This window comes from Amblyraja radiata, chromosome 2 (assembly GCF_010909765.2).
Source record: "Amblyraja radiata isolate CabotCenter1 chromosome 2, sAmbRad1.1.pri, whole genome shotgun sequence".
Classification (NCBI taxonomy): Eukaryota; Metazoa; Chordata; class Chondrichthyes; order Rajiformes; family Rajidae; genus Amblyraja; species Amblyraja radiata.
The window spans coordinates 66,050,529-66,067,722 of NC_045957.1; the positions used below are offsets into that span (position 1 = coordinate 66,050,529).

Here is a 17,194-nt window from a genome sequence, read left to right on the forward strand (position 1 = left end):
TATTAACCTGGAGTAACTCAGCGGGACAAGTCGCATCTCTGGAGAGAAGGGATGGGTGACATTTTGGGTTGAAACCCTTCTTCAGACTTGAAACTGAAACGTCACCAATTCCTTCTCTCCAGAGATGCTGCTTGTCCCGCTGAGTTACTCCTGCTAGCTTTTTGTGTCTATCTTTGGTTTAAACCAGCATCTGCAGTTCCTTCCTATATACCACTGATTAATGTGACTGAAAGAAGCCATACAAAAGTCAGCAGATCTGATGTAATTCTAATATGCTTTTAATTAAAAGATCCCATTCAAAGCATTTAATTAATGTTTCATTTTCAAAGGTTGATTGTTCTGCTGTGTCTTTCCAGGCATCCCTCTTTCAATCCCCACCTTATTTTTTTGTTTCAACGTCTACAAGGAAATGCTGGGGTGAGGTTCCACATAGTTATGCGTTTTTTTCTGCCACAATGCATTGCTGGTAAAAGGTTGTGGAAACTTAAACTCAAATTACATTCAGCATAGATCAAGTTCCCACGGTCTTTTATGCTAGTTTATTAAATGCTTCACAGTGAGGTTTCCCAGCCCACAGAGCTGGCCACAGCCTCAAGAAGAATTAACCTCCATTGCAATTTTTTACCTAAGTTTCAGAGGGGGGGTCTAAACATTAAACAATAAATCTGGGGGCATAAGGTCACACATAAGCATCTTTTATAACATTCTTGAATGTAATGTGTTATGGAAGGTAATTTGGCCACAATCATACATATTTCCTCATGACATAGAAAAGGGCCATTGCAGCCCACTGAATCAAAGCTGGCTCCCATTGCCTGTATCTTTTCCTGTAAACTATTCTCCCCACATTTGCATCAACTTCTACCAGATTCTATAAGAAGCATTGTACAGGAGGAAATTTAAAGGTCATAGAGAGAACTGGCAAACTCCACACAAATAGACTGGAGATCAGGACTGAACCTGCTTAGCTAGAGCTATGAGGCAGCAGCAGCTTTACTAACTGTGTCACTAATTTCAGTGCAGAGTTTCCTCAAAGGAAAATTACGTTTGACAATCTTGAATTTTGTTTTAATTAATTAAGAGTAGGCCAATGAAAGAAATACAGTTGATGTCATTCTCATGGATATTAAAGAAATGAAAGGAAATGGAGTTAGTTCAGAAAGGTACACAGAGGTAATAGATCAGACATGATTAACCTCTGTGAAAATCATTTTTTACACAGAGAGTGGTGAATCTGTGGAATTCTCTGCCACAGAAGGTAGTTGAGGCCAGTTCATTGGCTATATTTATGAGGGAGTTAGATGTGGCCCTTGTGGCTAAAGGGATCAGGGGGTATGGAGAGAAGGCAGGTATGGGATACTGAGTTGGATGATCAACCATGATCATATCGAATGGCGGTGCAGGCTCGAAGGGCCAAATGGCCTACTCCTGCGCCTATTTTCTATGTTTCTATGTAACCTGAATGGCAAAGCAAAAATGGCTTCAAAGGGATTTAATGAAGTACCAAATATTGTGCCAGTTAAGCCCCTGTCCCACTTAAGCGATTTTTTTCAGGCGACTACAGGTGAGTAGGCTGTCGCCACATGGTCCTGCGGTGACGCCTGTATGGTCGTTAGTGTCCTCAAGTCGCCTAAAGAGTCGTAATGTTTTTCTGGTCGCCGCTGGATATTGAAATGTTCAAAACTTTCCGGCGACTGCCTGCTTGACGTAGATTGACGTAGCTTGTCCTCCTGTTGAAGGTGCTGTGGTAGGTTGTCGCCAGGTGACGTTGGTTGTCGCTGGGTGCTGACTTAGGTGAATTCCATTGGCGGCTACCTACTTCAACCTACGTCAACCGGCGACAGGTACTGGCAACTGAATTGCCTTCAATATCTTCAGTTGTCGCCAACAGGGTCATTGCTTGTCGCAGCTTGTCACGGGTGTCGTAGGTTGTCGTCTGTGTGGTCATCAGTTGCTGAAGGTGTGATCGTAGGTGGACGTCCCAATGGGTCGCAGGTTGTCAGTAGCTTGCCGTAGCTTGACATCGACCAGGTGGTAGGTTGTCGTAGCTTGTCGTAGACATTGTCGCAGGGGGGGGGTCCAGCCACAGGTTTTTCGGCAACCTGCTACGACTGTGACAGTCGCCGGCATTTGCCGAAAAAAATTGCCAAAGTGGGACAGGCCCTTTAGCGAACTGACGCCCACAGGATGAAATAGGCAGCACCAGCACAAATATAAAGTAGCACAGGGTTATAGCTGAGGTTAGTGTCTGGATTGGGGAGATGTTTACAAAGTTGTTTCCTGGATTAAAAAACAGAATTGCTGCTAATTTTGATGCATATTAATAACGAGGACTTGGAAATTTGCAGACAATGTGAGCATGAGAAGTTTAATAAATAGTGCGAATGATAAGAACAAACCACGAACCCACAGATTGGTGGAAAGAGCGGACCACCAGACAAATGAAACTCACCGCATTAGAGCGTAAGGTTAAGGTGGAATGAATGAAGAGTAAATTATATATAAAGATAAAATTGGAACCTACAAGATGATACAGCCATCTATCTAACTGATCCATGAGGAGATGTACACTTCCCTTAAGCATCCTCTGTTTTATTTTCTCATCTGAATCTATCAGCATAAAATTCTACACCATCATTCCCCTTGCAGTTCTCCAGTGTCCCCTTATAGAAATGTAGAATTGTCTATATTATTTGTTTCATTCCCAAGTGATAGCAAGGTCCACACTCTCACACTTTTTGAATAAAGTAACTTTTTATGAGTTCCTTGTTTTATTTGTGGGTGACAAGCTTATATTGATGGTTTTGAGTTAAGTTTTTCTATACAAGGAAACATTATTTATATAAACACTCTATAAAATCCTTCCATCGTCTTAAAGCTCTCTCAGTTTTCATTTCTCAAAAGAGCATGTATCTGTTCCTTATTTCACTAAACAGATACTGTCCCATTTATAAGGTATCATCCTTATGACTACACTCTGTACTCTCTCTGGTGTCTCTCTATCCTTGTTTAATATGGCATTGAGAACTGTGCAAGTGCAGTTTAACCAAGGTTCAAGTCATATCCAGCACAACTTCCCTATTTATCTATTATTTCTATCCCTTTAGAAATAAACCTCAGTGCTTGGCTTGCTTGTTCTATGGCCTTGCTAACCTTTCCTTTAATATCCTCCCTCATTCCAGACCAGAAAATAAAAACAGGGTGCTTGTTACAAGAATATAAATGTAACTGACAGTACCAGTCACGAGTACGGCCTATAAATACATCAAAATAAGACAGGAGCAAGCCAGTTTCTCCATTGAAAGACTCTTGCCAATCATCCCCATTCTGATCTCCCTCAGTCCCCCACCAACTTCCAGGCACAGCAAGCAACTTCCTGCGAGGCTTTAGATCTTTTTCTCTTCTACTCCCATGATAAATCAACTTTTGCATTTTAAAGATCATTGAAAATCGTGATAAAAAGCTTAATTATCTCATCATTGCAACAATACCAATTCCCAATGGAAGGGGGCTTGAGGGGTTGGAGGAAGATTGTCAAACAGAGTGGAAAGTCTGTTGAAATAGGAGCCCAATTAAACAAAAGTTTAAAGGAATGGGAAATTTCTAAGACATCCCCATGGGCTAAAATGATAAATTCTTTCCTCGTCCGATTGCCCCCATTAGTTAGGGCGACATGTTCAGGTAAAAGCAACATTTATTGACTATTTGTAGAAACAATGAACAGCAGATGTTGGTTTACAAAGAAGGACACAAAATGCAGGAGTAAGTCAGTGGATCAGGCAGCATCTTCGGAGAACATAGATAGGTAATGTTTTGGGTTGGGACCCTTCTTCAGACTATTGCCAGCTGGCCTTGAGAAGAAAGCTTAGTTTGAGCAGGAGGTTTGGCTGCTGCGTTTCTATATATGTTGCCATGGAGGAGGTTATTTGGCTCTGAAGAAGGGTCCCGACCCAAAACGTTATCTATTCCTGAAGAAGTGCTCTGACCTGAAATGTTACCTATCCATGTTCTCCAGGAATGTTGCCCGTCCTGCTGAGTTACTGCAGCATTTTGTGTCTTTCCCTGATATTTGTCTCCTGTTCAAATCACAGGGACCTTGGGCTAGGATTCTGCCACTGAATGTGCTCTAATCTGGGTGGCATTTCCTCCTGTGGTAATGCTGTAATGGCCAATGTTTGAGAGATGGAGGACAACAGGTGGCAGTTTGCCCACTTTTTTGAAATTAAAACCTTTCCTGTTTAGACATCAACAATCTGTGGTACTTCAGTCCCCAAATTTTGGCACGATCTCCTCAGCTGATGAATTAATGACCTCCCTTTAGCACCATCTGATACTTCCAGCTGATCGCACCCGATAGTGAACTTCTCCCAGCCAGCAGGCCTCCTGCCGGGAGCCTGCTCTGTGCCGACAAGGAGCTGTTCCAGGAAGGCGGGTTTACATAGAGGTAGACCATGGTTCATGTCCAGGAGATGGACCATGGTTTCTTCCATTGTCCACCTCTGGTGAAATCAGGGAACACAGAAATCCCTACCTGGTGCACATAGTCTTATCCAGGTTTCATGGTTCAGGCACTCTTTCCACTGGGAATAATACGAAAGAATAAAAGAAAGAAAGGGCACTGTTCCATGCAGAACAGCCAAAATACACATACCGTAGGAAGCACCATTAGTGGCCATTGAGGAATGAACTGCCGAAAATCATAGGGTTTATGGAACAACGCAAATGGAAGGCTTGGAACAGAGAGAAAACAATGTTGACCTAAAGAATGTATTAAGAGTGTATATACTTACTAAAGATTTTAATGGCAATGCACAAAAAATGGTGGACCTTTAAAATGGGGGGAAAGGATTGTTGCTGCACGATATTTTTTTCAACTATTATAGAGATTTGGTACGTGACAGCTTAGAGAACTAGAGACCACTCAGCCTGCAGTCTGTGAGGATGGCATGTTCAAGACTGAAGGTGACCATGTGACGCTGAGTGTTACGAAATTACACTCCAATGGCCTGAACATTGCAGTTTGTCTTGCCTACTTATTAAGGTGAACCTTAATGGGATGGGGAAAGGTAGACAGAGCTGGCTGCTAGCCACTTCATTGCACAAGCCAGAGTGGTTGCTGCCAGTTACTAAATGTGGCCAAGAATTGCTATTCATATCAGCTGCCGGTACATTTTTAACTGTGTTCACACTTTAGGAACTCATAGATCTACAGCACTTCAACACCCTGCAGTTTTTTGGAGCCTTGGGGATTTGGGTAGTCTAACTGTTTTGTATCTTGAGAGTAATCTGACAGATGAAGCACTTTACATTTCCAGTGCCTTACACCCACAGATCCAGTCAGTTGGACCGTTGCCATTATGCATCAGTCAGAAAGTGGTCCACTAAAGCTGAATCCACCACAAAGCTCACCATTACTAACCGACTTGTCAGAAAACATTTATCAGCTTTCGAACAATTTGTTCAATGTTTGCTATTGGACACTCCACATGGGTAATATTTCCAGCTCACTACTGATATCCGAGGCAGTTCTCCAATATTTTATTTTTATTAATGGAAAAAGTATGCAGGACTGTCAATGGGATCTTAATCCACTCAGCTAGAGAAAGGGATCTTAATCCACTCAGCTAGAGAAAGGGATCTATGGCGAATAAAGCATACAAATAAAGAAAACAGAAGAGAGAGGTTGGGCCATAGTTGGGAACAAGGGTTACATCAAATCAAAGAACAAATACAAGCATAAAATACATTTATTTTTAGAAGTAAATTGAACATCTATTAAAAGATGAATTAAATTGCATGTTCAAAAATGTGCAGACATTCAAAGGAAAAGAGGAGAACTGGAGCAAATAAGCAAAGAACAAGAAAGAACGGAAATAACTGCTGAGTAATTAACTCCTAATAACATAATAAGATGGGAGAGGAAAAAGTGGATGGTAATAACAGTACCAATCCTGGATTGTTTTCAAGAGAGATTTAGAGAGTTAGATTTAGCTCTTAGGGCTGAAGGAATCAAGGGATATGGGAAAAAGCAATTGATTTTAGATGATCATCCATGATCATATTGAATGGCGGTGCTGGTTCGAAGGGTCGAATGGCCTACTCCTGCACCTATTTTTTCTGTGGATTGAATATTGCTAGTTATAAAAAGCATCTAACCAAAAAAGGTAAGGACTGAGACTGATCAAACTAACGGTGCATATTACAAATCAAATACCAACTTAGAGAAGATGAGTGTAGATGGGACCGTTACCTTGCAGGGCAAGCCTGGAGGTTACAAGAGGTTACTCCAGTGGCAGGACGACTCCTTGAGTTGCAGAAGGAGAGGTTCACTTGTGCGCGGAGATCACGGTAACACGCCACCCTTGTGGTCATCTGACCTAGAAAAAACAAAGCACCTTTTCACACATTTCAATAACCTCAATGAGATTTTAAATGGAAAAGTGCTTGAAAATTTACAACAATTTTTAAATAGAATGATAATATTGAAAACATTTTGATACAATAAAAGTGCTCAAGAGTCGCAACAACTGCATCCATTGGATTGCAGGTTGGGATGCTGATCCCAATACCCACCTAAAGAAATAATGTTGGGCCTCATCAGTGTTTTGCCAGAAATCGCCAGAAAATCTTAATAAAACCAATTTAAATATTCTCATTGAGCAAGTTCAATAAAACTTTAGGTTGCATCGTTCCATTTCTGTGCACGTGTTCACTTTATTACATTTATACAGGGGCCTTTTTATTGCATCAACAATTAAATAGTAAAAGATGCAAGTTCAGACTTGGTAAATAGTGATTTTTCAAATATTCAATTGCAGTGAAGATTGAGATGAGATCATAGAACACTACAGCACAGGAACAGGTCCTTCGGCCCACAATGTTTGTGCCGAATATGATGCCTAGCTGAACTGATCTCATCTGCCTGGACATGATCCATATCCTTCTATTCCGTGCTCTTTCATGTGCCTATCTAACAGCCTCTTAAACGCCACTAATGTATCTGCCTCCACAACTACCCCTGGCAATGCGTTCCAGGCCCCCAACTCCCTTTGTGCAAAAAGTTGCCCACACATCTCCATTAAACTTTGCCCCTCTCACCTTAAAGCTGTGGCTGCTAGTGCTGGACATTTCCACCCTGGGAAAAATATTCTGACTGTCTACCCTATCTATGCCCTCATAATTTGATATACTTATATCAAATCTCCCCTCAACATCTGATGTTCCTGAGAAAAACAATCCAAGTCCATCCCACCTCTCATAGAAACATAGATAATCGGTGCAGGAGTAGGCTATTCGGTCTTTCACGCCACCACCACCATTTAATGTGATCATGGCTGATCATCTACAATCAGTACTCCGTTCCTGCCTTCTCCCCATATCCCTTGATTCCACTGGCCCTAAGAGCTCTATCTAACTCTCTTGTGAATGCATCCAGTGAATCGGACTCCACTGTCTTCTGAGGCAGAGAATTCCACAAATTTACAACTCTCTAGGTGAGAAAGTTTTTCCTCATCTCATTTCTAAATGGCCTACCCCTTATTCTTAAACTATAGCCCCTGGTTCTGGACTCCCCCAACATCGGGAACATATTTCCTGCATCTAGCTTGTCCAATCCCTTAATAATTTTATGTTTCTATAAGATACCCTCTCATCCTTCTAAATCCCAGTGAATACAAGCCCAGTCGTTCCATTCTTTCATCATATGACAGTCCCGCCATCACGAAAATTAACCTCATGAACCTACGCTGTACTCCCTCAATAGCAAGAATGTCCTTCCTCAAATTCGGAGACTAAAATTGCACACAATACTCCAGGTGTGGTCTCACACTGCCACCCAGCTTTGTGTCATCTGCACATTTGCTAATGTTATTTTTAATTCATTCATCTAAATCATTAATTGATATTGTAAATAGCTGCGATCCCAGCACCGAGCCTTGCGGCACCCCACCAGTCACTGCCTGCCATTCTGAAAGGGACGCGTTAATTCCTACTCTTTGTTTCCTGTCTGCCAACCAATTTTCTATCCATGTCAATATCCTACCCCAAACACCATGTGCTCTAATTTTGGCCACTAATCTCCTGTGTGGGACCTTATCAAAGGCTTTCTGAAAGTCCAGATACACTACATCCACTGGCTCTTCCTTGTCCACTTGGTGCATCCTCAAAAAATTCCAAATGTATCTCCATTGAGCTGAATCCCTCTGATCCAGATAGCATTCTGGTAAACCTCCTCTGCACCCTCTCCAAAGTTTCCACATTTTCCTGTAATTGAGTGACCAGAACTGCACACAATACTCCAAATGTGGCCTAACCAACGCTCTATAGAGTTGTATCATGACTTCCTGACTCTTCTAGTCAATGCGCCTCGCAATGAAGACTAGCATAACATATGTCTTATTTACCACCCTAACCACTTGTGTTGCACCATTTGTGAGCTATGAACTTGGGACTCTGTATTGCACCATGCAGACATGGAATTGTTAGAGTACAGAGATAAGCTAAAAAAAATACATTAAGGATCAAATTGAATACTTTGAAACATCAAGCATCCATTTAGCACTGCACTGTGATCAGAATGCTAATTGGTGAAATTATTTCTGACATTTTCAAATGAATACATCCTTTGTGGCAATAATGTAGCTAGTGTGTTTCATAAAGTATTCAGGATGACTGAATTCTTTTTTCTTAAAGGGCACCATCTTCATGCAAAAGTACAATTAATTCTAATTTATATTTTCTCATATCAACATTGAAGATTAAAATTGCAATTATGCATAAAGATATGTTAAGATTATTCCATGCAAAGTCCTCACAAAAGTTTGTTCTGAGGAGAATATATTAACAAGGAAAGAACAAAGGTAGACAAAAATGCCGGAGAAACTCAGCGGGTGAGGCAGCATCTATGGAACGAAGGAATAGGTGACGTTTCTTCAGTCTGAAGAAGGGTCTCGACCCGAAACGTCACCTATTCCTTCGCTCCATAGATGCTGCCTCACCCGCTAAGTTTCTCCAGCATTTTTGTCTACCTTCGGTTTTTCCAGCATCTGCAGTTCTTTCTTAAACTTAACAAGGAAAGAAGATTGTTTAATAGATAGAAGCAGAATAGTTATAAATTGGTTATAAACAGGTGTATAACATTGAGGGGATATCTGAAGTTATAGAAAAGATGTAGAAAGATGTGGACCAAACTCAGACAAATAGGATTAACTCTGATAAACATCTTGGTTAGCATGGATGAGATGGTCTGAAGAGGCTGTTTTTGTGCTTTATACCTGTATAATCCATGTCATCTGTTTTGTAAGATTAGACGCGCAGAAACATATTCAGATGTTATAAGATTACTTAATATCGCCTATTGAGGTTGCTCGACAAGGAATGATTCTAACAAAGTTTCTTAAGTTGTTGCCATTTTAACAAATATGACAGTGGCTGTAAATAAATTATTGAATGCTGAACTAGGCTTAATAAGACAATATTGTTTTTTCTCTGCTCCTGCTTGTACTGTTTAAAATTTTGTGATAAAAATGATCTATAACCTTATTATTGTTTTATCACAAAATGTAGTCTAAAATAAATCTTATGGTATGTGTAATTTGCATTGTAATTTGCATCTAAAACAGTAATCCATAAATAATACCATAAATACAATTGTTTTGTTAACACAACATGAAGAAATAGTTAGGACTTCATGCAGGAAAACTGAATAATACATTGTACAACAAAAATGCTAAATCGTGAAAAAAATCTAGACTAAATCTTGAGTATCTATTTTTTAATGGAACTAGTTAAATTCAGACACTGCTGGAAATTCTCAACAGTTCTGGCAGCATCTGTGAAAAAACATTACATATCTAGTCGATAATCATTCATCAGAATTAATGATAGGTTATCAACACCCTTCTCTTTCCATACGTGTTGTCTGACCTGCTGAATATTTCCTGCATTTTCTATTTTTATTTCAGATTCCCAGTATCTGCAGTTTTAAACATTTAGAAGTTTAGAAATTACATTCACATATTTAGGAAAAGGCAATATTCAAACAAGGGGGATTAAATCAAATCAATTCTGGGGGTGCATATGTAGAATAATGAGGAGAACCAATGGATATTTGAGGCTGCTGCAATATTTTAGTTCATAGATCGGGCAAATTGACTGAAATCTCGTCTGGAAATGTCTTCCTGGGCTTTTATGTTTCTAAACAGATATTGTTATGGAACTTCAGGACAATTACAAATTTGCCTACAGATCCTGGTTAAAACAGCCTTCAAACTGAATGAAAAATTAGTCCTGTTGAGTGTTTACATTGCTTTCGTTTTACACGTGGGGTTTGGAAGATTTGGTGGAATTCCCAAGCTGACTTTCACGGTTTATTGGAACCATTAAAATGTAATGTAAATGGACATCATGCATTCTGTCTCTTTTCTGGTCAATATATGGAACTTGACATTGAATACTCTATTTAATACAAACATTGAAATGAATAGAGGTAAAGCTTCAAATGGTTAGAAGTTGCATATTGAAGTGATTTTTTGCACAACTGATTTTGATTATACTTTTATTTTGAGACTTGCACTCATGCTGATTTTTTCCAGTTGCACTGAAACGGCACTCACAAAGCAAGTAGCTTTGATAACACTGGGGCCTCAGCACACATACAGTATATATGAAATGGGGGCTGTATCTGGTAATAACTGCAACATGGCAATGTGGAAGGAAACAGGGTAATGTAGGGTTGCACAGTGGCTCAGCAGGGCAGCACAGTAGCGCAGGGGTGGAGTTGCTGCCTTACAGCGTCAGAGACCCGGGTTCGATTCGGACTAGGGGCACTGTCTCTATGTAGTTCTCCCTGTGACCGCATGGGTTTCCTCCTACATTCCAAAGATATGCAGGTTTGCAGGTTAATTGGCTTCTGTAATTTTGTCCCTAGTGTGTAGGATAGAACTAGCGTATGGGTGATCACTGGTCGGCATGGACTCCGTGGGCCGAGGGGCTTGCTTCCACACCATATCTCTAAACTAAACTGAAAATGAAATATAAGCCTTTTCATGTGTTTCAACACTTTAGATTTGTGGCAAGTTCTCAACATCACACTCCAAAATGCAGCCCATCTGATTCCAATCATTCCGCCCTCCAAATTATTTCCCAAAATACCTGCAAGTGATCCTTTTATGTAGTTCAATTGCTGGGCCTGTTCTTGCTGATCAGCCCTGATTTCCTGTGCGTGGCTTGCAAGTATATTAACTATTTTTAGAGAAAAAAGTAATCCTGGTGATTGCTGCCATCTTAACATGGCATGAGCGTAGACGCACAATCAAATGTCTTCATGAGTGAGACCACAAAAGGCGAAATGAGATAGATTTTACAGAGTTTGATCCTTTGGTGTGTAAGTCTGTTGATTCAAGGTACATGCTATTGTTCGCCTCATTACCACATCCTATAGATCACCCATTATGTGTACTGGAGTGTACACCCAGTAACAGCCCTGTCTCACGGTGCAAGTCCACCCACGAGTGATCCCGAGTGAAAGAAAAAATCAAACTCGTGGTTTTCTACGAGATTCCAAGTTTATGTTCACGGGTTTAAACGAGTTCCCACGTGTATGTCTAAGTTTGCCGTTTACTTCTCATTTCTGCGATGTACCAAGTTCCTCTCCCAAGTTACCAAGTTCCACTCCCGAGTTACTCTTGAGCCAGCAACGACTACTGACGTGTGGAAAAATCATCACATGGTAAAAATGATGTCATGCAGGTTTTTTTTACATTTTAAAAAGCCTCCCATGTTTACATTTCTTAAGGATTACGGAATCAAGGGATATGGGGAGAAAGCAGAAATGGGGTACTGATTTTGAATGATCAGCCATGATCATATTGAATGGCAATGCTGGTTCGAAGGGCCGAATGGCCTACTCCTGCACCTATTTGCTATGTTTTTATACCTTTTAAATGTTTTGACATGCGTTTCAGGATTCCAGCATCTGTCTTTTCCAATATCTCTTTCCCTGTATTTCTCTTGGGGTTTTCCTCTCTTTCCCCAATTCCTATCTCCTCCATCTGCCAGTCCATCTGAGTGTAGATATGAAGTTCATCTTGGCTGTCTATGTGTATGTGTGGACTTTCCATTAAAAGTCATCCATGATCATTATCTCACAATCCTTCAGGTGTTTTTGCCACTCATTTTTCATCGAGTCATGGGTTCATACAACACAGAAACAGGCTCCTCCGCCCACCATGTCCATTCCAACCATAGCCTTCCTGACCGTTATTCGAGTTCTGGCCCATATACTTTGTAAACCTGCCTCCATCGCGTTCTCAGATTACGACTACAGTACTTACTGGGTTGAGAAAAAAATCATCAGATGCCTTCTATTCCGCCTGCTGCTCACGTTAAATATACGCCCTTTGATGAGTTTAATTAATCTGATTATTGTCTGTCCTCATTCATTTCATTATACGTTCACTTGAGCAGCGTGTGTCACTGCTCCAGGGACCCGGGTTCGATTCTAACCTCCCGTACTATTTTATGGAGTTTCCCCCAAGTGCCCCCTTTCGCTCCCCGCATGCTGCTTTGTTGTATGAATGCTCCCCGCAACACCTGCTGTGTTGTATGAACCCATGACTCGATGAGAAATGAATGGCAAAAACACCTGAAGGACTGTCACCTTCCCCCGATGTGTCGGTGAGTGGTCGAATGGGGCTCAAGTGGGAAATTGATGTGAACGCGGGCAGAAATGAGTTTGAGGTAAATGAGTGTTTGACGGCTGGCTCATTCAAAATCTTATTCAAACAAGAGATGGACACAAAAAGCTGGAGTAACTCAGCGGGTCAGACGGCATCTCCGGAGAAAAGGAATAGGCGATGCTTTGGGTCGAGACTCTTTTTTTCGGCGATGCTGCATGACCCGCTGAGCTACACCAGCTTTATGTGCCTGTCTTCGGTGTAAACCACCATCTGCAGTTCCTTCCTACACTTATTCAAACAGGAATGCATTCAATCCCCCCCTCCCCTCCCCTCCCCACATAACGCATCAAACCTCTGAAGCAGTAATGTGAAAGGCACATAAACAAGGGAAGTGACCTGCCCTTGGAAATATGGATTGTTGCTCGTTCTATTCCAAAGGCCACGGTGAGATTCCCACAGGTGTCTCCAGCATCAAGGGATCATTCCTGACAGGCAGACTTGGCAAACCTTTTTTTACTCACCTTTTTTTCTCTGTCCAGCTGCCGAGTTAACTCAACGGGTCACGCAACATTTCTGGAGAAAAGGAATAGGTGACGTTTGAAGGAAGGAAGTTTGGAAGGAAGGAATTGCAGATGCTAGTTTAAACCAAAAATAGTTACAAAATGCTCGAGTAACTCCACGGGCCAGGCAACATCTCTTGAGAAAAGGAGTAGGCGATGTTTTGGGACGTGAGCCTTCTTCAAGCTAAGACCCAGCCTGAAGAACAATCTCGACCCGAAACATCACCTATTTTGTTTCTCCATAGATGCTGCCTGACCAGCTGAGTTTGTCCATCATTTTGTATCTATCTTTGGTTTAAACCAGTATCTGCAATTTCTTCCTTCAAACTTTTAGAGCAGTTTGTTTCAAGAAACAATCCTTCCAAAATTGCTCAAACTTGTTGCATTTGCCTCTTTAACTTGAGATGAACCACATTAAGATTACATCTGAGAAAGGCTTAACTCGCTTTCCACAGAAAACCAGGACAACTCAATGAAGCTGCATCAATTCAACATTGTCCTGCATTGAATGTTTGGTTTGATTGAGCTGCATCACTAAAACTGATCCGTGCCCTTCCCTTGGAATTAGTAATACTAAAAGCCATGCTGTGCTAAGGCAACGGGTGTCCATTTGAACTGCATTTGTTCAAGGTCTGGCATCCATGATTGAAAGGCATTACTCACTGAAAATGAATTGTTAGATCACTGTAAAATTTTCCATTAAGATCTGACTAATCTTCAACATTTCACTTCTGGCCCTCAGGCCAAACCCACGGGTTACTCACCAGTCACTATGGTAAACTCACAGGCTACTACGGTATTACAACGAGTTTAAAAGTTTCAAATTTTTCCTCCAAGAGTAAATTTGACTCGTGGAAATCTTTCAACATGTTGAAAAATGTTCACGAGTTAACAAGTTTCCCGAGTACCTGCCGTTAGCGTTACTAGTCGCTATGTTACGTCCCCGAGTTCCGACTTTCCCGCTACGTTAATTCTATGTGATTACCATGAGTTTGATTTGTTTTTAACTCGGGATCACTCGTGGGTGGACTCGCACCGTGAGTTGGTTTTGAAAACTGTGAGTTGGTTTTGAAAAACCCCATGGGAGCTGGAAGTAACGGTGATTATCATTTGGCAATTGCTGCTTACATTGATTGTCTGAGCCAAAAAAATATATAAGATACAACAATGGTAAACAAATCTAATACCATCGGAGCCAGATGTTTAAGAAGGAACTGCAGATCCTGAAAAATCGAAGGTAGACAAAAATGCTGGAGAAACTCAGACTGGTGGTAGAGTTTTGTCTACCACCAGAGCCAGAGAGTGGTTTCAACATGGCCCAGTACGTGGTATAGCTTTTTAGAGTCACCTAAGCTAGTAGTACGATTAACACTGCACTTACAAACAGAGCACACACACTTTGGAGCAACAATTTAAAGTCAAGCTCTATCACATTTTATTTTATACCAGTTGGAATGAATGCTTTCCAACTCCTAAAGTAAATGTATACTTCACTATTTTGCTTTTCTTTTCAGTAATTCATGCCAAAATTAAGGAAAATTCTGAATTTTCCTTAACCCTTGCTGAGAGGCAAAGTCACATGACACTTTGCAGAAACTTTGCAGGATTCTCTGATATGTAAATATAAAACCAGTAATAAATATTGATAACATTTCCCCAATGGAGCAGATGCCATATAAATATGGAACATAGAGAACAGTTGGGTCTATGTTTCTGTGCCTCTTCTCTGAATGTGAGACCAAAGTGGTCCCATGTCCCTGATCTTTACTCTTGGCTGTATGAAACTGTATGTTTTCCAGAACATAATTTTCTTGCAACAAAAAGAAACAACAAAGCTCACTGACCAACCACCACCCCACCTGCCAATTCTTGTTCTCATCCATCATGAGCAGCCAGCATAATTAAAGACTCGTCCCACCCCAGTCATTCCTTCTTTTCTCTCCTCCAATCCTGCAGAAGACACAGAAGCTTGAAAGCGCACACCAGCCTCATGTACAGCTGCTTTTCCTCTATTATCAGGCTTCTGAACAGTCCATCTATAAGCAAGGATATTATCCGATTCACTTCTATTCCAATGACATTGGACTTTATCTATGGAACTGATATGCTACAATAAAACGCTGAGAACTATATTTGAGACTGTATTTTTCACTTTGCTCTATCTATTGTACTTGATTGTGTTTATGTATGGTGTATCTGATCGCTTTGGATTGCATGCAAAACATAGCGTTTTACTGTACGTGACAATAATAAACCTAAGCCTGAATCATGTCATATAAATAAGCTGTTGTTTATAATTCTCAACTAAACAAACAAGATTCCATGTGCAATGCTGCTCTTCGTTTGGGAAGAAGTAATTAACTGTTTTAATTACCGTGCCCATTCACACACAATTCGCCAATCTCAATATTCTGTACACTTAATCGTGTGCCTTTTAAAATGAGTCAGCTTCCCAGACCATTATATGCGCTTTTTCAGTCTTTTTAAATCAGCAATTTTAATAAGCCATTTTATCCTTTTATACTGCACAGCGGCCAATGCTGACCCTTGTTCATAGTAAAACTGCAACAATACTACACTTGAACTTTGTGGAAAAGCTATTATTTGGTGAACAAAGGAGAAACCTATCAAACAGAGTACTGTCAATTACTGGTTCACGAGAATTTGTGTTGCAAAGAATGGGGAAAGAAAAGCACGGATCTGACCACACAATAGCACGACCTTCACAATGTGCATATGAATGGAAGTGGAAAAATCAGGGTAACCATTCTCAATGGCGCAAGGCTATTTGTAAGATTGCTGTGGGTGTATGTGTGCAAGTCATTCCATAAGAACAATACCAGCTTGGTTCTGATTGTGAATATTGCCAAAGTAATTAGTGTGACAGTAAAACTTAGAAATATCCATCAATGTGCATTCCATTCATATGCACATTGTGAAGGTCATGCTATAACATTCGTAATAAGGTGGATTAATTGAATGTGCAGTTCATAGTTAAGGAATATGATATAGTTGGAATCACAGAGACGTGGCTCCCGGATGACCAAGGCTGGGAGCTAAACATGCAGGGGTATTCGATATTCAGGAAGGATAGACAGAAAGGAAGAGAAAGTGGGGTGGCATTGCTTGTTAAAGAGGACATTAATGCAATAACAAGGAGAGACATTAGGTGGATGCTGTAGAATCGGTATGGGTAGAACTGTGAAATAGCCAAGGGCAGAAAATGCTTGTTGGAGTTGTATACAGACCACCAGGAGGTTGAGGATAGCACAAAGCAGGAAATTAGGGATGTGCGTAGCAAAGGTACAGCAGTTATCATGGGTGACTTTAATCTACATATAGATTGGGCCAACCAACTTGGTAGCAGTGCTGAGGAGGAGGTTTTCCTGGAATGTATACGGGATGGTTTTTTAACCCAATATGTAGAAGAGCCGACTACAGGGCAGGCCATCCCTGACTGGGTATTGTGTAATGAGGAAGGATTAGTCAGCGATTTTGTTGTGCAAAGCCCCTTTTGGCAACAATTGCCATAATATGGTGAATTCTGCATTAGGATGGAAAGTGACACGGTTAATTCAGAGACTCGGGTCCTGAACTTAAAGAAATGAGACTTTGAAGGTGTGAGATGGGAATTGACTAGGATAGACTGGCAAATTATACTTAAAGGGTTGATGGTGGAGATGCAATGTCAAAGATATAAAGACCGCATGGATGAACTCCAAAAATTGTTCATCCCTGTCTGGCGCAAAAATAAAAGGGGGAAGGCAGCTCAACCGTGGCTAACGATGGAAATCCAAGGAAAAGGCATATAAATTGGTCAGAGGAAGCAGCAAACCGGAGGACTGGGAGAAATTTAGAACTCAACAGAGGAGGACAAAACTGACTCTAAAAGCTTATTTAGATATGTAAAAAGGAAAAGATTAGTGAAGACAAATGCAGGTCCCTTACAATCAGAGA

General features: G+C 40.8%; 1 protein-coding gene across 3 annotated transcripts in view; it reads right to left on the bottom strand.

The window, feature by feature from the left end:
* Positions 1-17,194, bottom strand: part of adamts16 (ADAM metallopeptidase with thrombospondin type 1 motif 16) — a 201,896-nt gene that overhangs the window by 31,398 nt on the left and 153,304 nt on the right. For all 3 annotated transcript variants that reach the window (XM_033048173.1, XM_033048183.1, XM_033048191.1), the window contains one exon: positions 6,251-6,377. In XM_033048173.1, the coding sequence (XP_032904064.1) occupies positions 6,251-6,377 (127 nt within the window). The remainder of the gene's footprint in view (positions 1-6,250; positions 6,378-17,194) is intronic.